The sequence below is a fragment of the Bison bison genome, unplaced genomic scaffold, assembly GCF_000754665.1.
Source record: "Bison bison bison isolate TAMUID 2011002044 unplaced genomic scaffold, Bison_UMD1.0 scf7180017864097, whole genome shotgun sequence".
NCBI classification, from domain to species: Eukaryota; Metazoa; Chordata; class Mammalia; order Artiodactyla; family Bovidae; genus Bison; species Bison bison.
Window position 1 is genome coordinate 1,240,806 of NW_011494669.1, and position 24,975 is coordinate 1,265,780.

Sequence of the window (24,975 nt, forward strand, 5' to 3'; positions counted from 1 at the left end):
TGAACTGACAGGTTGGAGAAGACTCTTGAGAGTCCCTTGGACTGCAAGGAGATCCAACCAGTCCATTCTAAAGGAGATCAGCCCTGGGATTTCTTTGGAAGGACTAATGCTAAAGCTGAAACTCCAGTACTTTGGCCACCTCATGCAAAGAGTTGACTCATTGGAAAAGACTCTGATGCTGGGAGGGATTGAGGGCAAGAGGAGAAGGGGACGACAGAGGATAAGATGGCTGGATGGCATCACTGACTCGATGGATGTGAGTCTCAGTGAACTCCGGGAGTTGGTGATGGACAGGGAGGCCTGGTGTGCTGCGATTCATGGGGTCGCAAAGAGTCGGACACGACTGAGCGACTGATCTGATCTGATCTGATCTGATTTTGGAATAGAATTGAATACATACAGTAACTTTGGATCCAAAACATGTCTTGGAGACCCTTCGAGTATAATGATATGATGCCTACCCTGGCAGGAATCCATCTCTTGGCTTACTCCCATAAGGATATCAGATCAGATCAGATCAGTTGCTCAGTCGTGTCCGACTCTTTGCGACCCCATGGATGGCAGCAATGGTCAATGATATTTTACCTAAAATGACCTACACATACCCAGAAACTGCCACATAGCTGTAGCTGAAACCTGCAAGAGACCTTAGGCCAAAAGAGTGTATGTTTACCCTGCAGATATGTGCTTTTCTGGTGTGCAGACCACATGTTTAAGCAAAAAGACCTCTTTTATCATGTTATTAACTCATTAAAAAAAAAAAACAAAAAACTTTCCTTAGGTTCTGATGTCAGATATTTAGTACAAAAAATACATCTATAATTTCAGTCTGTTCATTTCTTCTTATAACCAGAGATTCAAATTTGGCTCTGCAGAAAAAGTTAGCTGCAATGCCCGACCACACGGATGTCTCCCTCACCCCAGAAGAACGAGTCCGTGCCCTGAGCAAGCTGGGCGGGAACATCACCATCAATGAAGATATCACTCCACGCCGCTACTTTAGATCCGGAGTAGAAATGGAGAGGATGGCATCTGTGTATTTGGAAGAAGGAAACCTGGAAAGTGCATTTGTCCTTTATAATAAATTTATAACGTAAGTATTTTATCTTGGAGATCTTTGAAATGAGAACATTGGGAGCAAATATTTACATGCTATTTTGATGAGACAGCTTCAATGCCAGGCATGTATTCATACTCAGATCAAATTTACAATTTCCAGAAGCAGGAGGGGGTCAGGTTTTTAAGTTACCAAGTCATGTACTCAAAGGTGTCCCAATATCGTCTCTGAGGCTTAGGGGTGGAAGATCAGAGATGAAGTGAGGTGCAGGGATGTATATCCATAGGCCAGCACTGTAACCTGAGTGCCCACTTCTCCCTCTTCACAAAATTTCTTGTTCCCTGTCATTCTCCCTTCACAAGAATGCAAGCCTTAGAGCGTAGACATCATATTGTGGCTCTATCTAGAGCATCTGAAACGTGCCATTAACGTTCTTGAAGTTCAATTTGATGGGTTGAAACAAGGGATAAATTGATGATCCTAGGAAGGAACTGATTGGGGGACAGAGTGTAGTAGTTGATTTAACATTGTAGTCAGTATTTCTTAAGGCAGTTATTTAGCTGTGTAAGAATTGGTGTGTATAAAAGATCTTCCAATATACTGAAGTGGCAGCCTCAAAATAGTCGTGTAAAAATACCGTACTTCACATTAGATAGAGATTTGTTAATAACGTGTCCTCATTTGAACTAAAAAAATGAGATTTGGACTTTCTGTACCGATTTGCCATCTTACTGATGGTGAAGACCTCCTGTTACCAAAAGTGATCTGATCAGAACCGAAGCCCTTATTTTTGTTTCCACTGAAAGTCACTCATTGATTAATTGTATTAATTTACTTGGGGATTTAATCTGAGACCATGCAAGAAGTTGAAAAGATTAACTGTTTTTTGAAATTTGCTTTTGGCTGCGATGGGTGTTTGGTGCTTTGTGCAGGCTTTCTGGAACTGTAGCCACTGGGGGCTGCTCTCTAGCTGTGGTGCCCGGGGGCTGCTCTTGTTGTGGAGCACAGGCTGTAAGCACAGGGGCTTCAGTAGTTGCCACTCTCTGGCCATAAAGCCCTAGCTTAGAAGTTGTGGCACACGGGCTTAGTTGCTCCTCGGCATGTGGGGTCTTCTCGGACCAGGAATCAAACCTGTGTCCTCGGTGTTGGCACACAGATTCTTATCCACTGCACCACCAGGGAAGTCCAAGATCAACTGTTTTAAATGCTGCATCCCTGATTCTACCATGGGTGAAATTAAAGGCAATTAGTATGGTATGCAAAGTGGTCTCTTTCAGCCAATAAAAACACTAAGTAGTTCATTGAAACATGTCTGTGGTGAATCAATAATTAAACAATGTCAGAGGAAGGAAGAACGTGCTACTATGTTAATCAAAACTAGTATTTGCTTTAAGGACCATTTGTTGATTTAACAAATATTTATTGGGCATTTATTGTGATGAGATGGACACTGTTCTACAGGCCAAGGATACATCTGTAAGAGGAAAAAAAAAAAACAGAATTTCATGCCCTTGTGGAAGCAAAATCTTAACTTTACCTGGAAACAATGAACCTGGTTTGCTGTAAGGATTTCCTTTCATTTTTACTTTCCCTTGTTCCTGAAAAGGTGATGAAAAATAATTAACTCTTAATTCAGTTCAGTTCAGTCGCTCAGTCGTGTCCGACACTTTGCGACCCCATGAATTGCAGCATGCCAGGCCTCTCTGTCCATCACCAACTCTAAGAGTTCACTCAAACTCACGTCCATCGAGTTGGTGATGCCATCCAGCCATCTCATCCTCTGTTGTCCCCTTCTCCTCCTGCCCCCAATCCCTCCCAGCATCAGGGTCTTTTCCAATGAGTCAACTCTTCACATGAGGTGGCCAAAGTACTGGAGTTTCAGCTTTAGCATCAGTCCTTCCAATGAACACCCAGGACTGATCACCTTTAGGATGGACTGGTTGGATCTCCTTGCAGTCCAAGGGACTCTCAAGAGTCTTCTCCAACACCACAGTTCAAAAGCATCAATTCTTCAGCGCTCACCTTTCTTCACAGTCCAACTCTCACATCCATACATGACCACTGGAAAAACCATAGCCTTGACTAGACGGACCTTTGTTGGCAAAGTAATGTCTCTGCTTTTGAAAATGCTATCTAGGTTGGTCATAACTTTCCTTCCAAGGAGTAAGCGTCTTTTAATTTCATGGCTGCAGTCACCATCTGCAGTGATTTTGAAGCCCCCAAAAATAAAGTCTGACACTGTTTCCACTGTTCCCCCATCTATTTCCCATGAAGTGATGGGACCAGATGCCGTGATCTTTGTTTTCTGAATGTTGAGCTTTAAGCCAGCTTTTCCACTCTCCTCTTTCACTTTCATCAAGAGGCTTTTTAGTTCCTCTTCACTTTCTGCCATAAGGGTGGTGTCATTTGCGTATCTGAGGTTATTGATATTTCTCCCAGCAGTCTTGGTTCCAGCTTGTGTTTCTTCCAGCCCAGCGTTTCTCATGATGTATTCTGCATATAAGTTAAATAAGCTGGGTGACAATATATAGCCTTGACGTACTCCTTTTCCTATTTGGAACCAGTCTGTTGTTCCATGTCCAGTTCTAACTGTTGCTTCCTGACCTGCATATAGGCTTCTCAAGAGGCAGGTCAGGTGGTCTGCTATTCCCATCTCTTTCAGGATCTTCCACAGTTTATTGTGATCCACACAGTCAAAGGCTTTGGCATAGTCAATAAAGCAGAAATAGATGTTTTTCTGGAACTCTCTTGCTTTTTCCACGATCCAGCGGATGTTGGCAATTTGATCTCTGGTTCCTCTGCCTTTTCTAAAACCAGCTTGAACCTCTGGAAGTTCACAGTTCACGTATTGCTGAAGCCTGGCTTGGAGAATTTTGAGCATTACTTTACTAGCGTGTGAGATTCCGTTAAGGATTCTGGCTGACATTTATCTGAGTTAAGAATTTTCATATACGAGTTTTTAATACACATATATATACCATGTTGGGCTTCCCTGGTGGCTCAGCTGGTAAAGAATCCTCCTGCAATGTGGGAAACCTAGGTTCAATCCCTGGGTTGGGAAGATCCCCTGGAGAAGGGAACAGCTACCACTCCAGTATTCTGGCCTGGAGAATTCCATGGACTATTCCATGGGGTTACAAAGAGTTGGACACGACTGAGTGACTTTCACACCATGGCACTGCTGATTCATCAGGGGCCCTTTGAGTCTGTTTCTGTTGAAGGTGTTTTTATCCATCTTTCCGGACTCTTACATTTTCATGTGGTACTCAGTGTTGCCACCACTACACTCAAGTAGAATGGTGCTCTAGTGGGGTTACGTGCCCAAGACCTGAGAAAAACTAAAGTGATGTGATCTGTTGAGGAGCATCCTGACTTTACCCCTCTTAACCTCAGTGCTTAGTTTGCCGAGCTTAACTCCTCTGTAATGCCAAAATCATATTTATACCAACCTTTGATGGCGGATGGAAAGAATATAGATTAAATAAGAAGGAAAATGGCAACCCACTCCAGTATTCTTGCCTGGAAAAATCCCATGAAGGAAGAGCCTGGCAGACTACAGTCCATAGGGTCAGAAAGAGTTGGACAGGACTGAGCACACATAAATAATGTTATTAACCATGTCCTTTTGAAAAGGAGGTTCATCTTATATTAGAAACCATCACTGAGCTTTTTCTGTCCTATAACTCTAAGGATGTATTTTCTCTTTCTCCAGTTTATTTGTAGAAAAGCTTCCCAACCATCGAGATTACCAGCAATGTGCAGTACCCGAAAAGCAAGATATTATGAAGGTATTAAGTGATCAACTCTCTCTGAAGGTTCAAGTTCCCCAAGTATCCATTATTGATTCATCCCTTTTCTTTCCTCCTCTGTCTAATCCTCTCGAGAGTTTCAGTACAAAAAAAAAAAAAAAATTCATTCCATTAGCTACGATATTTCGATCTCTTCTTAGACCTTTAGTCATCATTACTGTGGGATGTCTACTTAAAATTTGGAGAAGAAAATAAAAAAATCAAGGATGCACTTGATCTTAAGATATGAAGAAGGAATTATTTTATGATTCCTCTCAGAGATTGAGAGAATAGTTGTCTGTTTCCCCATACTTATTTAAGACAATCATTTTGGCGGGTTTTGGTTATTCCATACAATTCTCAACTCAATACCTGTTTGAAAATCGGTGTTGATTATCAAGGCAGCCACAAAGTTCTAGTCATTTTCTTCTTATAGTACTCACCTCTTAGACAATGAAGACTTTAGTGAGTGACCTGAAATATTCCAAAGGAAAAGGAAGGCTATTGAAATGTATTTATTTAGCATCAATGTTTGCTACATATATAGTTTCAAATATCTTTAGCTGAGAATATATCCTCTCAGATAACATTTAAGCAGTGTTTTCCATTTATTTGTCTTAAGTAGTTTGGGTTGATTTTATATGATGGAGATAATGTTCACAAAGTCGATCACAACATGAAATTTGAAATTACTCTCCAAAAGTATTTTACCACATAATGGGATAAAGCTCTCTTAGCCAGTTATGTCGGGCTTCCCTTGTGGCTCAGTGGTCATGAATCCACCTGCAATGCAGGAGATGTGGATTGGATCCTTGGGTCAGGAAGATCCCCTGGAGAGGGAAATGGCAACCTACTCCAGTATTCTTGCCTGGGAAATCCCATGGACAGAGGAGCATGGTGGGATACACTCCGTGGTGTCACAAAGAGTCAGACACCACTTGGCAACTAAACTACAACAACCAGTTATGTCAGGCCTGAGGGTGCCTGTAAGTAGAACACAAATGGTCATCTACATTGTTAATTTCTGTACACTGTCTGAGGGGTCATTCCTTATCCAGCCTTCATGTAACATTTCCCTTCAGTTCTCTTGTTCATTTAATGTTAGAAAGTTCTGGATGGAAACCAAGGTGTTAGGCTGCCAAGATGACTCTTTTATTCTAACTTGGTGGTGGTGGTTTACTTGCTAAGTCATGTCCGACTCTTACAACCCCATGGACTGCAGCCTGCCAGGCTCCTCTGTCCATGGGATTTTATAGGCAAGAATACTGGAGTGGGTTGCTATTTCCTTCTCCAGGGGATCTTCCCGGCCCAGGGATTGAACTCGGGTCTCCTGCATTGCAGGCAGATAATTTACCGACTGAGCTACGAGGGAAGCCCACTCTAATTTAAGATTATTCTTATTTTCACTTATAGAGAAAAAAAATTCTCCAAAAGCATATACATTTTCTGTTTGTGCTCATTGAATAAATGGATCGATGGATGACGAAAGATTAAGAGCACAGAAATTTTAATGGAAGAGCTTAGCTAGAGTTAGGAGTTTGGGGTTTTAGTCATAAGGAGGCCACAAGTCAGTTGTATGACACTGACAAGCCTTTTGATGTCTCTGAGCCTTTGTTTCCTCATCTGTACTAAGGCTGGGGTGGGTACTTGAACAGTATTTTCATGCCATCAAGAATCACTGAGAAGTTGTTTGAGATACAGATCCCAATCCTTTCTCTGAATATGTTGATTCAGTAAATCTGGGGTTAGGCCTGGGAATCTGTATTTTTATAAAAGGTGCCTCAACTGCTTTTTACAGTCTGTTAAGCCTAGGGATCTCTACTTACCGTGTTCTCCAATGTCCCTTTTAACTATGATGCCATATAATTTACATACCATGGGATGTGCAGTTGCAAGTCCACTACCTGAAAATGAGGTACCTACCTATACAAAATGCTTACCTAACCAGTGGAGTCAATAAAGGTCTTACAAAGGGGATAATTTCTTCTCTTCTCTGCTGAAAAGTTGTATTTTGGAGCCCTAGAAAATACTGATTTTTCCACCTTCCTGTTTGGTTACTTGTGTCTTGATTTCTAATACACATACCAGTTGTTTTTCTTTCTCAGCTGATGATCTGAAAGACTATACTGAAAATTCTACTAATCAATGTGTATATATATATATTTTTAAAAGAAACTGAAGGAGATTGCATTCCCAAGGACAGATGAATTGAAAAAGGACCTTTTAAAGAAATATAACGTAGAATACCAAGAATATTTGCAAAGCAAAGTAAGTTCAATCGGTGCCTTTATTTCATGAATTGTTTTCTGTGCAAATATTTTTTTGAATTTTATTTTCATGAGTTTTTCAAACGTCATATGCATTTGAGTTGAAATTAAAGAAACAGTGATGGAAAACACATTAAAAAGTTGATGTTGATGTCCAGGTTAAGCACTTGCACCAAAGATGTGGTAATTTTTATTTCCCAACAAGATCTAATAAAGTGAAGCATTAGAAAATAGACTTTCTACAGTAATTTAACCAGAGTGTTCTTTCACTGTTTACCTGAGGCTGCCACAACATTGTCAGTTGGCTATACCCCAATACAAAATTAAAAGTTTAAAGTTGGGGGAAAAAAAGAATAAATTTAGAGCTCTTTGACCAACTCTTGCCAGTGTAATCTTGAACCAGATGGCTGCTCTTTAGCGATGAAAGGAGTCAGTAAGAGAGGTAGGGAGAATAGTATGTAGTTTCTGAGGTATCTAATTCGATTCTTAAATATTTTAATGTTATGTTATTATATTCTTAAATATTATAATTACTATAACATAGAATAATATCTAGCCATATGAGTGAAATGTAATCATATCATCAAAGGATGATGACTTCTGGATTCTTACTAAATAGAGAGTGAAAAGAAAAATTATGTCTGAGATCAAAGGGCATTGAGTGATGAAACTGACCGATCAGTCTATAAGATATTCCAGTTCAGCACTTGAACTCTTAAGGTTTACAGCTTCTGTTTTGCTGTTTTGTTTGACTATGTGTTTATGTGCTTTGAAAGTTTCACTATTACTGATTCTCAGTTCAGTCCAGTCTTGCCGCTGAACATGGTCACAGGCCTTGTTTACTTCCTTTGGTGTCGCTGGAAGTAGGTTTGAGTGAGCCGTGTGCACTGAGTAACAGAAGGAAAGTTGAAATCAGAAGATTCCCTCCAGGGTGGATAGTGATCATTTGATTTGAACTGTGAAAGATTGGGGCTTCCCAGGTGGCCCCTGGGAAGGGGTTACAGCGGTAAAGACCCTGCCTGACCTTGGTCAGGAAGATTCCCCTGGAGGAGGGCATGGCAACCTACTCCAGTATTCCTGCTTGGAAAATCCCTATGGACAGAAGGGCCTGATGGGCTGCAGTCCATAGGGTCACAAAGAATCAGACACGACTGAAGTGACTTAGCAAGCGCACACACTCGAAAGATTGAAGTAATTTTGGCGGCCCAGACAGGACAACAGGAAGGGGGAGCAAAGCCTGAGTTCCCCTCCCTACCCAGCGGTGTGAACGCTAGTCCCCTCTGCTCTCTGGGAGGAGCAGCATCAGCAGTTGTGGTCTGCTGTTAGTGATACCAATTACTTCATAGTCCACAATAGGATCCCAAGTTTATGACAGGTAGAAATATTTGGGGGGATAGCATGGCAGCCTTTATGTCTGGGACACATAGACATGGCAATAAGCCTTTGGTGCAGGCAACACTCACGTCACCTGCAGTCTGTTAGAATGCAGATTCTCTGGCCCCACCCCAGACCGGCTGAATGCCAGTCTGCCCTGTAACAAGACCCAGGGGATTCGTGGACATAAAGTACTGCTTTAAACTGTGTCCCCCACCTCGCCCCTGCCTCCTGGTAGCTCCCAAAGTTTAGTTTTCAACAGAATTATTTGGGAAGCTTCTTAAAGATTAATTCTCTGACCTAATAAAGCCTAGATATTTTTGTTAAGGCTGGGGAGTTTGGGAATCATCATTTTTAACAAGGCTCCAATTAGTTTGTTCTGATAGAGATGATGACCCCATTCTGAAAACCACTTTTTAGGGATATCCCCTTCTCCATGAAGTCCCAGCACTGTGACTTCAAGAGTCAGATGCAAAAAGGTTCAAGGGTGTGGTACTATCCCCAAGAGCTTGCAATGATGTTGGCAGCGTTCTCTCTGGTGCCGTCTGATATGGGAGCCACTAACCTGTGGTACTTAACACATGGCTAGTGAGACTGGGGGATTGATTTTCGGATTTCATTTCAATTAAATTTCAGTAGTCACATCTAGCTAGTAGCTACTATACTGGGCAGTGCAGTCTAGGGTAATATGACCATTCTGTGAAACAGTCTGATCAGCCAGGCTATGCAGACAGTCCTGACTTTGATTTTCTAGTATTTAAAAGCACAGGAGGATGGAGGGAACTTGATTATCCTGGCTCATCTCTGGTAAATTATGAGTGGATTCCAAACTGCTCCTGAAATCAGATTAAGGGGCTTTTGCCACTATGTTATATATTTCTCTGGTGGTCTCAGGAGTGTCTCTGTAGGCATGTGGGAGTATCTAGCTGTGTCTGCTGGAAGATTGAAAGCATCTGCTTTTTTGGCCTGGAAACTAACCTTTTCCTGTGGCAACCACATTTTCTAGAACAAATACAAAGCTGAAATCCTTAAAAAACTGGAGCATCAGAGGTTGATTGAGGCGGAAAGGAAGAGGATCGCCCAGATGCGCCAGCAGCAGCTGGAGTCAGAGCAGTTTTCGATTTTTGAAGATCAGCTCAAGAAGCAGGAATTAGCCCGGAGTCAGGAATTAGCCCGGAGTCAGCTGCGAAGCCAGGAAACGCCGGCACTGTCAGAGCAGATCGATGGCAGCGCTTTGTCCTGCTTTTCCACACACCAGAACAGTTCCTTGCTGAACGTACTTGCAGATCAGTCTAGTAAAAGTGATGCAACCAGTTATGCTGGCCACTCACCTCCCGTCAACAGGGCCTTAAAGCCAGCTGCCAGTCTAAGTGCTGTTCAGAGTAAGTGATACATGCCCACAAGACATGCAATCACCTCTTTTTTGGTTTGTTTTTCATTTTTTTTTAATTTATTTATTTTTAATTGGAGGATAATTGCTTTACAGTATTGTGTTGGTTTCTGCCATACATCAATGAATCAGCCATCGGTATACATATGTGCCCCCTTCTTGAGCCCCGCTTCCCACCTCCCAGCCCATCCCACCCCTCTTGGTTGTCACAGAGCACCAAATTTGAGCTCTGTGGGTCATACAGCAAACTTCCACTGGCTGTCTAATTTTATATACAGTAATGTATATGTTTCAGTGCCACTGTCTCAATCTGTCCCATCCTCTCCTTCCCCTCACTGTGTCCACAAGTCTGTTTGCTATGGAACCGTATTTCTGTTGCATCTGGGCAGGGTCTACTCATTGTATCATGAGCCGTGGTAGTTCCCCTGTATGATGTGGTGTGAATGACTGTGTCATCTGCGTTTTGCTATATGTAACCTTAACGTTCAGGAAATGTGATTTGCCCCTTGATAGAGCAGAGACTCAGAGAAGGCAATGGCAGCCCACTCCAGCACCCTTGCCTGGAAAGTCCCATGGGTGGACGAGCCTGGAAGGCTGCAGTCCATGGGGTCACGAAGAGTCAGACACGACTGAACGACTTCACTTTCACTTTTCACTTTCATGCCTTGGAGAAGGAAATGGCAACCCACTCCAGTGTTCTTGCCTGGAGAATCCCAGGGATGGGGGAGCCTGGTGGGCTGCCGTCTATGGGGTCGCACAGAGTTGGACGCGACTGAAGCGACTTAGCAGCAGCAGCAGCAGCAGAGCAGAGACTGCATAATAAACAAGATTATATTTGATCATGGTACAGATATTTTAGAAGAGAAAAATTATGAGCGTTTTTTTCATTCGTGTATTTTAATCAAGAAACATAAATCCTAAAAGGTAAACACTTAACACTGGAGAAGAAAGAAGATGCTGGCAAACTTGTTTGTCCAGAACTTTGCTCAGTCATTAAATGTAAATATTTAGCATTTCCGTGGCCCAGGAGGATCCGCACACATGGGTGGTTAACCTCCCAATGGATTATGTGTCTCTGCCAAGAATTAGTGCTGCTTGGGACTGTTACATCAGTGCTGGCAGGTTTCCAGAACCAAGTGGGAAAATTTCCCAGCAAACGCTGTCAGATGGAGTTTGTATTTCTTTTTATTTGGAAAGACTTATGATAAGCAGTCATGCTATAAATTACTCTACTGCCAGCTATTTCTGAAAACATGGTGCTATTACTTAATGATGACCAACTTCCATAAGATATAAGCAACACGTGGCAAACACGAAAAAAGAATATCCTAAGGCTTACAGAATACGAGATGTGTCGTCTGCAGCCTCTTCGCTTTGTGCCAAGTGAAAACAGCACACACGCATGTGAACAGTTGATCCAAGACCCCAAGATGTACAAGCGCTTGTACCTTTTTCCCACTTACATATAAATAATCTGTATGCAAAGGGTAATTCTACCTTCCCTCTGGTCACTGTTCACTTTTATAAGTTTTAAAATAAAATGCAGAAGGGGAGCACCAGATCATTTCATTTTTAGAATTTATATTTACCTGTAGTCACTTGAGGGAGGGGATGTAAGGTTTGTTTTTTTAGCTTTTTCTCCCTTTTCTGTTTCTTAGATTTAGTGGTTGAAGGACTGAGATGCGTCGTTTTATCAAGAGATCTTTGCCACAGATTTCTGCTGCTGGCAGAATCCAATACAGTGAGAGGAATAGAAACCTGTGGAATACTCTGTGGGAAGCTGGTATGGACTGTGTTCATGTCTTCTCTGCACAGGATACTGTCAGGAAAACTGGCTTTCTCGTGATGAGTTGAGCAGAACAGAAACATTCTCAGTGTCATGAAATTACCTGTATATAGACTAATGTGATAAAAATACTGTCATTAATGGAATTATCCTTCTAGAAAATAGATTGCAAAATCTCGGGAGGCTATAAAGTTTGTTGTAAAGAACTAATCACACTGTAAATTAAGTGTTTAGAAAAAGGGGGGTTTTCAGATTTCCAGAACTGTCTAGTTTTCTAAATCAGATTTCCCTTGTAATTGTTAGTTTTGCATGCATTCCTATAATTAACTCAACTTGCTTGTATCTGTGGCAGTGATAATCTTGCCACCCTTTTTCAGATATGTGATGAATAAAGCTAGGGTGGTGTTGTTTTCTTTAAAGCAATAGCTTCAGCAAACCGGAATCACATAGCACCGGTCATGTTTAAGTATGGAAGATTTTATCAGAAATAAGTGATGAAAGACAATGTCAAACTAGAAGGAGATAAAAGAGAGAAGATGCGTATATTTTTCTGCTTCAAGAAAAATATACTGTCTTTGGGGTATCAGTTTATATTTCTGAATTCAGGCACATTTTCATTCCTAAACATTTACTTGAGGACTGTTATTTAATGGTATGTTTCATTCCCTGGTGGCTTAGAGGGCAAAGCGTCCACCTGCAATGCAGGAGATCCGGGTTCAGTCCCTGAGTCAGGAAGATCCCCGGGAGAAGAAAATGGCAACCCACTCCAGTACTCTTGCCTGGAAAATCCCATGGACGGAGCAGCCTGTGAGGCTGCAGTCCATGGGGTTGCCAAGAGTCGGCACGACTGAGCGACTTCACTTTCACTTTCATTCAACACATATTCTCCTACTGTATTCCAGTGTTGCGTTATCGAGGTTTCCTCAAAGGAAGCAGAGAAGATAAGCACAGAATAACCTGTCATTTCCTCCCCACAGCCCACCTTCTTTGCCCTGCAGGGGGGCAGTATGATATGGATTTGTCTTCCCCAAGACCACATGTTGTACTTAGTTTGATTGATTCATTCATTCTTCCTTCATCCCTTCATCAAACAAATATTCACAGGCCCTGCCCTAGATGTTGGCATTCAGAAGCCTGCAATAGCCACAGTCTTGCCACGTGATACCTATATGATGCTTGTAAAGAACCAGACAGATGATTAATTATAAATGGAGCTGGGTGCTCTCAGTGGAAGTGTAGGGTATCCTGGGAAGGTGTATGGGAGAGGGTCAAGAAGGGCTTCCCTTGGGACTTCCCTGGTGGTCCAGTGGCTAAGACTCTGCACTCCCAATGCAGGGGGCCTGGGTTCAATCCCTGGACAAGGAGCTAGATCCCACATGCAGCAACTAAGACCCAGTGAAGCCAAATTAAAATAAATAAGTGATTTTTAAAATTAAAAAAAAAAGAAGGGCTTCCCTTGAAAGGTAATGTTTACATTACATATGTTTAGAATACATAAAGTTAGTCATGAAAGGAGGGGCTGGGGTGGAGGGAAGTGTTATAATCAAGGCCAAAGGAATAGTGCCCAGTTTGCAGAGGCATCCTGAGGGCAGAGACAGGGTGGTGCTGTCGGAGGGATAGCTCCTCACTGCACAAACATCTCTTATCTGAGGATCCTATCACTACAACCCTCTTCCTTTCAACTCTTTATCTTTTACCTAAGGGGATAAAGGAGGGAAAGGGGGTCACAGAGGAAGAGATGTTTGGATGGCATCACCGACTCAGTGGACATGAGTTTGAGCAAACTGTGAGAGATAGTGAAGGATAGGAAGGCCTGGCGTGCCACAGTCCATGGGGTCGCAAAGAGTCAGACGTAATTTAATGACTGAACAGCAACAAAGGGATAAAAGATTTTTTTCTTTCCCCTTTATCTAATTGCCTGTCCAAAACAGTGTCTTAATTATGGAAAATCCTCGTGAATCCCTACCCCCAATAGTAGAAGAAAGTCGTGAGTCTTCAGATGAAATTAAATAATAAGAAAGACCATCAACCTTCACAAACCATTAGAAATTGTCCTTCAGTAAAACCCCAGAATTGTTTAATGACCATCTCCCCTTCCAGAGAAACCTGCTGCTATTTTATTCTGATTTTTCTATGGCAGTTCTAATGCAGCATTTTACTTACTATCTAAACTCCCAGGGATCAGCCCAAGATACTGATTCCTATTTATGATACATTTTTCTGTTGTGAAAATGGGTTTCAAGCGCCAAACAGTTGACTCTCAAAGTTTTTGGTAAATGATCCGTTTTCAAGTCTGGGCCTTTGTTTTTGAATTGTGATGTGGGTGGGAAGAGGATGATGTAAGTGGTGGGTACTTTCTAGTCTTATTAAAACATTACACTTCCTACTCAGGCTTTTTTTTTTTCCCTCTCAGATGTTTATTATTCTCTATGCTCTTTGTTTTTCAGACACATAATGAATTTACTATTACCCACTTAATAGTGCCCAAGCAGTCCGCGGGACCAGACTATTGTGACGTGGAGAATGTAGAAGAATTATTCAGTGTTCAGGATCAACATGATCTCCTCACTCTGGGGTGGATCCATGTATGTTCGACCTTTTGGGTTTTAGGTTGTTGTTGGTTTGTGTGTGTGTGTGCATGTGTGTGTGTGTGTAAGGCTTTTTTCCTCCTGGAGGAATTTCAGCTTAATCGAAATAATTTATTATTTTTAATTTTTCCAAGTGTAATAAATGCCATCATATTAAAGCATTTTCTTCAATGTGAGGCAATGTCTAAATCTGTCAAATCTGGATTTGGAGAGGGCTATTATAAATATCCTTTTTTTACTACCATTCCAAGTTAAAAGAAGAACTTTTGGAAGTCAGGTTGGCTTGTCTTAATGATTTTATGTAGTCTAATGGAGGCCTAGGCAGATTTTTATCTGTCTAATGTGATTAGACAATTATTAATATTCCTTTTCCATTGGCTGTGGGTCTAAAGTAGATTAAGAAATTTTTCTGAAAATGTTTCTTTTAAACAATGTTTGTACTTGTTAAATAGGGACCATACACTCCATTGTATAAATACCTCCCCTACAGGCCACAGATACTTGTGCCGTTGTGTATATAGCCACGGAATGGGACCAAATATTTGTGTTCCAACATTTACCAAGCCACCGTAGAAGCGGGACAGGGCTTATAAATCAAAAGACATGAGTTTAAATATCAGCTCTGCTAAGAATTCACTGTAGGAATGTTGGCAAGTGATTTAAGCAATCTCACCATCAGCTTTTCTTCCATAAAATAGGGACATAATAATGGACTTCATATGTCAGTGAATTTCTCAACACATTTTCTTCTAGGGACCCAGAATATTGAAGCAGTTGTTATTGGTGATGACATGGTACTTTTGCTATCCATGTTTTCCCTATTTGGTATACATTTTTCCATCCAGTCTCACACTGGGCCTGGGGTAGGAACAAGTCATCTCACCAAAGACTGAGAAAGAACCACCTTTTATTTTGCTTGCTTTATAGAGAAGTATTTAATAACAATGCTAAAATAACAATAACGGCAATAAGAGCAATCATAACAGCTAATGATTTTGACAGTTTTCTGTGTACTGGGCACTGTTCTATGAATTTTACATTGGTTGTCTCATTTACTTTTCATAGTAATCCCATGAAGAAAATTATTATTATTGTTATTTTACAACTGATGACATAGGTTTGAGGATGTTAAAGAATTTTTTCAGTGTCATACAACTAGTAAGTGAGGAAGCCGGGACCCCGCATGAATACAGCCTTGGATTCATGATTTAAGTGGTCACATTCCTTTTCGAAAGTGGTTGGAGTTTATTGTGAATTTAAAAATCATTATGAATACATGCATTTTTCATGGTCAAATATAGACTTCTGATTTGCCTCTCATAAACACTTCCGTATATAGCCAAAACCTAGAAGATAGTTCTTTTAATTTATAATCTCCCCTTTCCTCTCATCATGCAAGATGGGCGCCAAACATCTTCAACAGCTCTGAGAATTCCTTTCTCTTATTGTAGGGGGCGGAGATCCATGAAAGGACACCAGCATAGTGGGATATATTTAGCAAGAATTTTCCTTCTGTGTCCACAGTTTCATATCTTAAGTATCTTGCAGTTGAGGTTCTGTTCCTTGCAGGCAAGTTACTTAAAGGAACCTCAGGATCTTTATACATAAAACTGAGATATTAATAATAAGTATCTCCCAGATGAGTTGCAATGATTAAATGAGGGTCTATTTAAAGCCTCTGGCAAATCTCCAATTTTATCTTTCCCAGTAAGCAGAAAGTATATAAACACTCCCAAGAGTCTCTTTTCAAAGTTAGTTATTCCATAGATGTATGAAGGGAAGGATTATGTCAGTAAGACATTTTTCAAAACCCTTATTTGATTCATGGTGGTAAAAAATATAAAGCAAATAGCTAGAGTTTTTTCTTGAAATAGGCTCTGGTTTTGGCTAAGACTTATCTGTTGCTTGTTCAATAAGATTGTCCTCTTTTCTTTTTATAGACACATCCAACCCAAACTGCATTCTTATCCAGTGTTGATCTCCACACTCACTGTTCCTATCAGCTCATGTTGCCAGAGGCCATTGCCATCGTCTGTTCACCAAAGCATAAAGAGTGAGTGTAACTCAAGAGGGTTTAAGTAAGGTTTCACCTAGGGCTGCTGGGTTTAGGTGTGCCCACACACCACGCTGAAGCCCTTGGCTAAGCAGGTACACCATGCCCTTAGGGAAAAGAGGTTGGTTCCTGCTGGCTTCCAAATATGTGCAGCTCTGCGGTCTTTTGCTTTTTAAGATCTTTTCCATGGTAGAATTACCATGGAATTCTTTCTTTAGTTAATGTGACCTTGAAGTGGATAAACCAGATGTTGTTTCAGTTTGCCATTTGGGATCTTAGTTCTGTTGTATGATTTCTTTTGTGAGAAGATGTCCAGCTCGGAATTCCCTGGTGGTCCAGTGGTTAGGACTCCACACGTCCATTCGTGGGGGCATGAATTCGATCTCTGGTCAGGGAACTAAGATCCTCTTCCCACACAGTGTGGCCAATAAAAAAAGAAAGAAAAATTCCAGATTTAGCTTAATTATCTCCCAAATCTTAAGTCTTGGGGACAGTGATTATTGCAGCACAGTTATGAGCAGAAGAGTCAGCCATTGGAATCCCAGCTTGATTAGTGACCACTGTGAGCCTCAGTCTTGTCAGATCCCTGATACCTGCCCATCACAGATTAATGTGAAGGTGAACCTAGATGATTGTTTATGTAAAGGGCTTAGCATGGTGCCTGGAACTATAGCCAGCACTCAATACATATTGCTGCGACTGTATAAATATGAGTTATACCTTAGAAATACTGCAGATTCAGTTCCAGACCACCACGATAAAGCAACTAACGCAAGTCACATGAATGTTTTGGTTTCCCAGTGCACATAAAACTTTGGTTCACACTGAAGTCTATTAAGTGTGCAATAGCTTGGAGAAGGCAATGGCACCCCACTCCAGTACTCTTGCCTGGAGAATCCCATGGACTGAGGAGCCTGGTAGACTGCAGTCCATGGGGTCTCGAAGGGTCAGACGCGACTGAGTGACTTCCCTTTCACTTTTCACTTTCATGCATTGGAGAAGGAAATGGCAACCCACTCCAGTGTTCTTGCCTGGAGAATCCCAGGGATGGGCGAGCCTGGTGGGCTGCCGTCTATGGGGTCACACAGAGTCGGACACGACTGAAGTGACTTAGCAGCAGCAGCAGACTTAGCAGCAGCAGCAGCAGCATTATGTCTAAAAAACTGTACATACCTTAAATTTTAAAAAACCATATTACTCAGAAATGCTATCATCTGAGTCTTCACCAAGTCAGAAAAGTAACAGCAAAGATCACTGATCATGCTTTTCCATAACAAATACAATAATGAAAAAATTTGAAGTATTGTGAGAATTACCAAAATGTGACAGAGAGATTTGAAGTGAGCAGATGCTGTTGGGAAATGGCTCCAGTAGACTTGCTTAATGAAAAGTTGCCACAATCCTTCAATTTGTAAAAAAACGCACTATCATTAAAGGGCTGTGAGTGAAGTGCAGTAAAATGAGGATGCCGGTCATTTTATGTATGACTGCATACATGATGGATAGAGGATAGAAATATCCGTCACTTGTAATTTCTTCCCATGGGGTCTTGGCTTTTCCTCTGAGGTCTCCCACTGCCCCGTTACCATCCTTCAGGCACTCAGCATTAGCACTGGTCTCTCCAGTCTTCCTCTAGGCCGCCAGCACAATATTGATTTTTTTAAAAAAACTGTAAAGTTTATAGTTTGTAGTTTCTTTCTCCATTCCATTTGAGGAATATGTATGCATGTGCCATTCAAATAAAACATCTGCAAAGCCCAGATGATCCTTAATTTTTGTACCTTTTTTCTCTAAAATTTAGCACCGGGATCTTCAGGCTCACTGACGCTGGCATGCTTGAGGTTTCCGCTTGTAAAAAGAAGGGCTTTCATCCACACACCAAGGACCCCAGGTTGTTCAGTGTGAGTAGATAGACAATGCTGATTATTTTCTGTACACAGTATTTACTTTTCACCCCTTCCTTTTCTTGAAAATTGAAATATAGCTGATATAATATGTTAGTTTCAGTTGTACAATATAGTAACATTTTCATCCCTTATGAAATGATCAGCACGGTAAGTCTAATACCATCTGTCCCCATACTAAGTTATTACAGTATTATTGACCATATTCCTTATGCTGTATATGACACCCCTATGGCTTAAAAAGATGTGGTGTTGTATATGTACACACACACACACACACGCACACACACGCACACACGCACACAGTGAAATATTATTCAGTCATAAAAAAATACAGTCAATCTTGTCGTTTGCAACAACAGGGATGATCTATAGGGTATTATACTAAGTGAAATAAATCATACAGAGAAAGACAAATACCATATGGTTTCACTTATATGTGGAATCTGAAAAGCAGAAACAAAACAGTAATAGATATAGAGAACAAATGGGTGGTTGACAGAGGGGAGGGGGTTTGCAGGGTGAAACAGATGAAGATTAAGAGGTAGAAATCTCCAGTTATAAAACAAATAAGCCTCTGTTTTTTAAGAGGGAAATAGTAGCAGTATGATATAGGATAAAACCCTTTATTGCTTAGTTTAGAGTTTTCTTATCTCAAAAACTTAATCAAAATCTTTGTATTTCCTTCTGATGTCTTGTCGTTATTATTTTATTTACAAAGGAAAGAGTATTTCTGTAGCATGATTACATATAAAGTTTCCTTCCCATCACTGTATATATGTGTGTCTATATATATTTAAGCAATTATAGTTTTCTCTGGAGTCCCCAAAAGCAAACAGTTATTAAAGAAAATGAGATTAAATGTGTCTTGAATTATTACTGCTTGATACGACCATATTAGTTTTTTATAAGAGTTCAATGAAAACTGTAATCCTGTTTTTTGATGAGCTTTGTATAACTCTGAATACATCTTTTTCTGTTTGCTTGGCTTTGCCCTGTCTGAGACATCAGAGAAACATGATTTTGAAGTTAGGATTTATTTAACATGAAAGCTACTTGGCACCTTCTGTGAATATTTTCTTGCTGTTGAAAATGAGTATATATGGTTATGTTTGTTCTGAGTGGAAATATTTTTCAAAATTAGGAACATTTTTAGATCAGGAAATTCATACTCCTCCTCTAGAGAGAATCATGTTAAACATTATGAGCTAAAGCCAATATTTCTTTCCTAGGTATGCAGACATGTATTGGTGAAAGACATAAAGATAATCGTGCTGGATCTGAGGTGATACGTTCTGAAGATTAGCACCCTCCGCGCCAGACACTTAACCCATGGACCCATGGTTGCCGGATTTTCTTAAGATGTTTCCAGAAATGACTGATATTTTATATTTATACATTTTAGATCAGAGAGTTTGATATTTATTACTTTTGCACATTTTGACGCTTTATTTTTGGGTTGCTTTGTCTTAAGAGGTTACAGTGGATTTGTCAGTATCCATTAGTGTGCCTGAATACTATGACCACATAATAAATTGTGCTGCAAACAACATGTCTGGTTTTAAGCTTATTTTTTGGATGTATAGTTGATGTACAGTATTATATAAGCTTCAGGTGTACAAGACAGTGATTCATAGTTTTTAAAAGTTATACTGTCTGGTATTTTGAGAGACCTCTGCATGAGTTTTCAGAGCTTCACATGTTTCACTATTTTTTTTTTTCCCTGTAAAATGCAGTTCCAAACAAGAAATTCTGAGTACCAGGTGATCTCTAGGACAGGCCATCTGTTTCTGCAACTTCTCCCTGTGGGTGGTCAAGAAGAGTGTGAGAAGAAGTTCAGCGGCAGACAGTTGAGTCCATCCTGTGATTTTCAGTGCCAGGGAGTCCTGGCTCAGAGTCTGCAGTCAATCTTAGTGTAGGAGACCAGAGCCTGAGCTACTATCCAGGGGTCAGGTGTCGGAGGGCCTGAGATAACCTGTGATTCATGAACTTGATTTAGAGGAGTAAGAGCAGAGACACTTGAGAGGAATAAAAAAAAAAAAAGGCTCAGATGGAACCGTAAAACCTATTTCTGTAAAAGTCAGTGGGGTGAATGAGGCATAGGAAATCCTGATAATTCTCAACCAAAAAGAGGAAATAAAATCATTTGGAAAGAACATTTGTAATTAAAAGTGTTTATATAAACCAAGGCACAGGGAATAGGAAGAAAAATATGTTTAAACTGAATAGGGTATCATGAATACAATAGGCTTAGAATGGGGTTTGTGACTGGTACCTGGATAATAGTGTTTACCTGGATTGAAAGATAATGGATTAATAGAAGGAAAGAGGGACTGATGGAGTATATTGACAAGTTGAATTGGTAGGAAAACCCTGAGAGTGGAAATATGAAGAAAATTTAGCCCAAAAGAAAGGGAGAAGAAAGGAAGGCAAGCTAATCTGATCTAATGTCTCTTTTTAAAGTCTTGCCTGTCAACCACAGCTTTCCCAAATTTTACCCTCCTCCTGGCATTGTATCCTAAATGCTCTTGTCTGCATGTACAAGCATCCACTTTTTAGTGCCAGGATTTCTGTAATCCTTGGAGGAATACTCCCTGCACTCTGTGCTTAGATGAAATAACATTCCTCCTCCTCTTGTCTGCTCCCTAATACAAGTATACCATGGCAGCCAGCTTCTACTCCAGTTCTCATTCACTGTGGGCAGCTCAGTGGCTTGTTTCTGCCTATGACAACTCGTAGGCTTGGAAAGTTCAGTTTCCAGACCCCAGAAGCAGATCTCTGCCTGCTCGAGGCACCGAGACTTGAGTCTATAGTCTCTGTCAGCTAAGGACAAATTACCTCTGTGAACCTGGCTCCACAAACAACCCACTTTCCCCTGAGTGATGCTGTCCCCAACATCTTAGAATTTAAGGACAGTGTGATCCTGACATACTTGATCACAGGAAAAGATTATATAACTTATTCAAGTAAAAACAACTGTTAGGACTAGGCAGAATTGAGAAATGAATATCCTCAGAGTAGAAAGAGATCCTAAGTATCCTAAGAGATTGCAAGGATGTAAGATGAGAAACATCTGATGAAAAAACTATGGCCATGAAATGGTGCCTAGAGCTAGAAAGGACCCAACTGAAAGCCCAGAGCTTTTAGCTTCCTAGCTTTCTGGAGAGAACAGAAACAGCTACTATGACCATTTGGAGCCAATTATATCCCTTCTGAATAGCAAATTAGACAACTCATTTTTCATTAAAAAGATGATGTCTCCTAAAGGAGTGGAGCATTTTGGGCATTTTTATTCCCTTGCAAGGAGATGTAAAATGTCAGGCCTGAAACAAATTTTGAAGAGTTGCCCTTAAAGGGCGTGTGGTTTTCTTATTGCTGGGTGCAAACCCAACTAGCCAGATTTGCCGGGAGAACCTTGTCCCAGAGCTGAAGGCAGCAAAACCTGTGGCCTGCCCTGCCTGGAAGAGTCTCTGTGTCTGAAAGAGGAGTCATCAGACATGTGGCCACACCCCTGAGGGCTGGGTTGTGAGTCACCCTGGAGGTTCTCCGAGTGTGAGTGTGAGCGTATGTCGGTGGGTGTGACCATAGATGTTCCCTGGAAGTGCTTCCTCTGGCAGAGCTCGTTTCCGGCAGGCGGTGCAACTCACTCTTTTGAAAATTAATCCATTCCAGATCCCCATTTGCCACCTCCTTACCTTCAAAGGAGAAGATAGTTCATTTCCAAGATAGTTCATTTCTATCAAAGGCAAAGATAGTTCATTTCTTTTCAGATGGGTGCTTCTGTAGAAAAAAGAACCAGTTACACCTTTTATTGGAGTATAGTTGATTGACAACGTTGTGTTGGTTTCTGTTGTAAAATGTATCAGTTACTAGCATATAAACATACATCCACCCGTTTTTAGCTTCTTTTCCTATATAGGTCATTTCAGAATATTGAGAATTTCCTTCAGCGTTTACTGCTGTCTGTATTCAGCGCCTGGCACCTGGTATGTACTTATTATGGACTTGGTTGTGTCCCCCCAGAAATTGTATGTTGAAGTCATAGACCCACAATGCTTTAGAATGTGACTGTATTTGGAGATAGAACTTTCACAGAGAGGTTAAAATTTGGCCACTAGAGGGCTCCCTAATCCAATGTGACTATTAGGAGGTTAAGTATTTGTCCATAGTCAACCCATGTTCTACGGTCAACGTGTGTGTGTGTGTGTGTGTGTGTGTGTCCACGCACACGCCTGTGCACATGCACTTGGTCGCTCAGTCATGTCCACTTCTTTGCGACTGCATGGACCATAGCCTGCCAGGTTCCTCTGTCATAGAATTTCCCAGGCTACCAGTGGGTAGCCTTTTTCTGCTCCAGGGGATCTTCCTGACCCAGGGATCAAACCTGGGTCTCCTTTGCAGGCAGATTCTTCACCCTCTGAACCACCAGAGAAGCCCATAATTAAGTTAAAATTTGGCCACTAGAGGGGGCTTCCCTGGTGAATCAGCTGGCTAAAAAAAAAAAATGTCTGCAAAGTGGAAGACCTGGGTTTGATCCCTGGGATGGGAAGATCCCCTGGGGAAGGGCATGACAGTATTCTTGCCTGGAGAATCCCCGTAGACAGAGGAGCCTGGCGGGTTACAGTCCATGGGGTTGCAAAAAGTCAGACACAACTGAGTGACTTAGCACGGCACACAGCCCTCATCCAGTGTGGCTGGGTCCTTATGAAAGAAGAGCTCAGGACACGGACACAGAGGGAAGACCCTGTGAAGGCAAGGAGAAGACGGCCATCTGCAGGGAGAGAGACCTCAGAAGAAACCAAATACACCAACAACTTGATGTCTAAGTTCCAGCCTCCGGAAATGTGAGAAAATAAATTTCTGTTGTTTAGATCAAGTCACCCATTCGTGGTATTTTGTTATAGCCACCCTAGCAAATCAGCACAGTACTCCAAAAATATTTACTGAAGTTGTTTCCCCACCCCAACCCCACCTCAGGGAGTAGAAATGACTTTCTTTGTTGTCATGCAAAAATCATCCTCTTTTCCACAGACCTTTTCAGTTTTGGAGGAGAAAAGCAAGATGCCTATGGATTATTCTCAGCTACTGAAGTTATTTCTGGTTTCTTTTTAGTAGAATTTGGCTGTGGGGGAAATGGCATTTATATTTGATATAAAATGTCAGTTATTGGCCACATCCTAGAATTGGCTCAGTATTTTTCTCCTCAATTCATCCCCTGCTGCAGCCACTTGGTCATGCTGGCAACTGCCTTGTTACAATGTTTGGATTTAAATAGAAGTTTCTGTTGCAAAAGCCACTACAGTTGTCTGGAATGTGAAAAGCAGATGTTTTTCTTCCAGCATGTCTTGTAGAATTTCCTAGCAAGCAAATGCCTTCTCTGAGAAGGATGCGTGAGAAAGGTCATGTCTTTGGCAAAGATAAAAGGAGAAAGGTAAAATTTTATCTTCTTATTCTTGGAAGGCTTTAGTTTATTACTTATTGTGAAGACAACCATGTGATTGTGGGTTAAGATATGATAAGACAACCAAAGAACTCTTCTGGGTTTTTTTGTTTGTTTGTTTTTTAAGAAATTTGTTTCCTTTTTTAGCATCTTGGCTCTTCACCAGGCAAGAATGTATTTTTCTTGGGGGCAGCTGACAAAAACAGTAGTTTCGTTGGGTTTGGGAAATGCAGAGGATGAAAGAAAAACCAGGAAAATAGAGAAGGACCCTGGGAGAGAGAGGGTAGAATTAGAATACTGGAGACTGACTTTTCTTAATTTGTGTGAAGTGAATGTCTTGGGCATTATCTAGACCAAAAGACATTCTAAAACCAAATGGAGAGAATTAGTTTAGTTTTGTCTTGTCTCACTTCTATCAAGGAGGATTAACTATTCATTTGCATCACGTTAACAAGAGTTGATATGAAAAACTAGTTTACTCAAATTAGTCATTGAATGGGTGTATTCCAGATGTATCAATGTAATGAGTAGTGAATCTGTATTCTTGAATCTGAAGAGGATATTTAAAATTTCAGTTTTTCAAGAAAAAAAGCTTTTATAGGTTATGCAAAAGATAAGCTTCATTATGTTTCCTCCTAATAGAAAGCTAATGCTTAAGAAAAACAAACAACTGGAAGACATTTACCCTGTTCTTGATTTTAGGCAGGGGTCTTTACCTATAGAAACGAGGTGTCTGAATTAACTGATTTTGCAGGTTTTTTTCAGCAATAAAACTTTATACCTGTCAATGTTTTTTTTCCAGTGCAATATATTATTTTTTCTTTTTTATTAAAAATTTATTGAGGTGAAATCCACATAACACAGAATTAACCATTTTAAAGTGAACAAGTCAGTCACAGTACATTCACAGAGTTGTACAACCATCATCTCTGTCTAGTTCCAAAACATTTGCATCTCTGCAAAGTGAAACCCAGTGAGCCATTTATCCCCATGCCCCTCCCCCAACCTCTGGCAATCACCAATGTGCATTCTGATTCTACTGATTTATCTATTGTAGAGATTTCATATAATTGAAATCATACAATATGTGAACTTTTGTGTCTGGCTTCTTTCCCTTGGTGTAACATTTTAAAGGTCCATTCATGTAACATACAGCAATGCATTCCTTCTCATTGCTTTTCATTCATCCATCAGTGGACATGTGGGTTGCTTCTCCTGTTTGGCTGCTGTGGGCATCAGGGGCTGCTATGAGCCTGTGTGTGCATGTACTTGTTTCAGTGTATTTTTTCCATTCTTTGGGGCACAAATTTAGTGGTAGAATTGCAGGG

General features: G+C 40.9%; 1 protein-coding gene across 10 annotated transcripts in view; it reads left to right on the forward strand.

Annotated features, from left to right (window-relative positions):
* STAMBPL1 (STAM binding protein-like 1) overlaps nt 1-19,858 on the forward strand; it is a 53,089-nt gene extending 33,231 nt beyond the window's left edge. For 8 of the 10 annotated variants that reach the window (XM_010838498.1, XM_010838496.1, XM_010838494.1 and 5 more), the window contains 9 exons: nt 876-1,093; nt 4,770-4,845; nt 7,018-7,113; nt 9,493-9,868; nt 11,535-11,659; nt 14,110-14,247; nt 16,191-16,303; nt 18,105-18,204; nt 19,440-19,856. In XM_010838498.1, the coding sequence (XP_010836800.1) occupies nt 876-1,093; nt 4,770-4,845; nt 7,018-7,113; nt 9,493-9,868; nt 11,535-11,659; nt 14,110-14,247; nt 16,191-16,303; nt 18,105-18,204; nt 19,440-19,496 (1,299 nt within the window). In that variant the 3' untranslated portion in view covers nt 19,497-19,856. Of the gene's footprint in view, nt 1-853; nt 1,094-4,769; nt 4,846-7,017; nt 7,114-9,492; nt 9,869-11,534; nt 11,660-14,109; nt 14,248-16,190; nt 16,304-18,104; nt 18,205-19,439 lie in introns of all 10 variants that reach the window. The other 2 variants (XM_010838502.1, XM_010838493.1) reach the window with 2 other exon arrangements.
* Nucleotides 19,859-24,975: the final 5,117 nt, after the last annotated feature.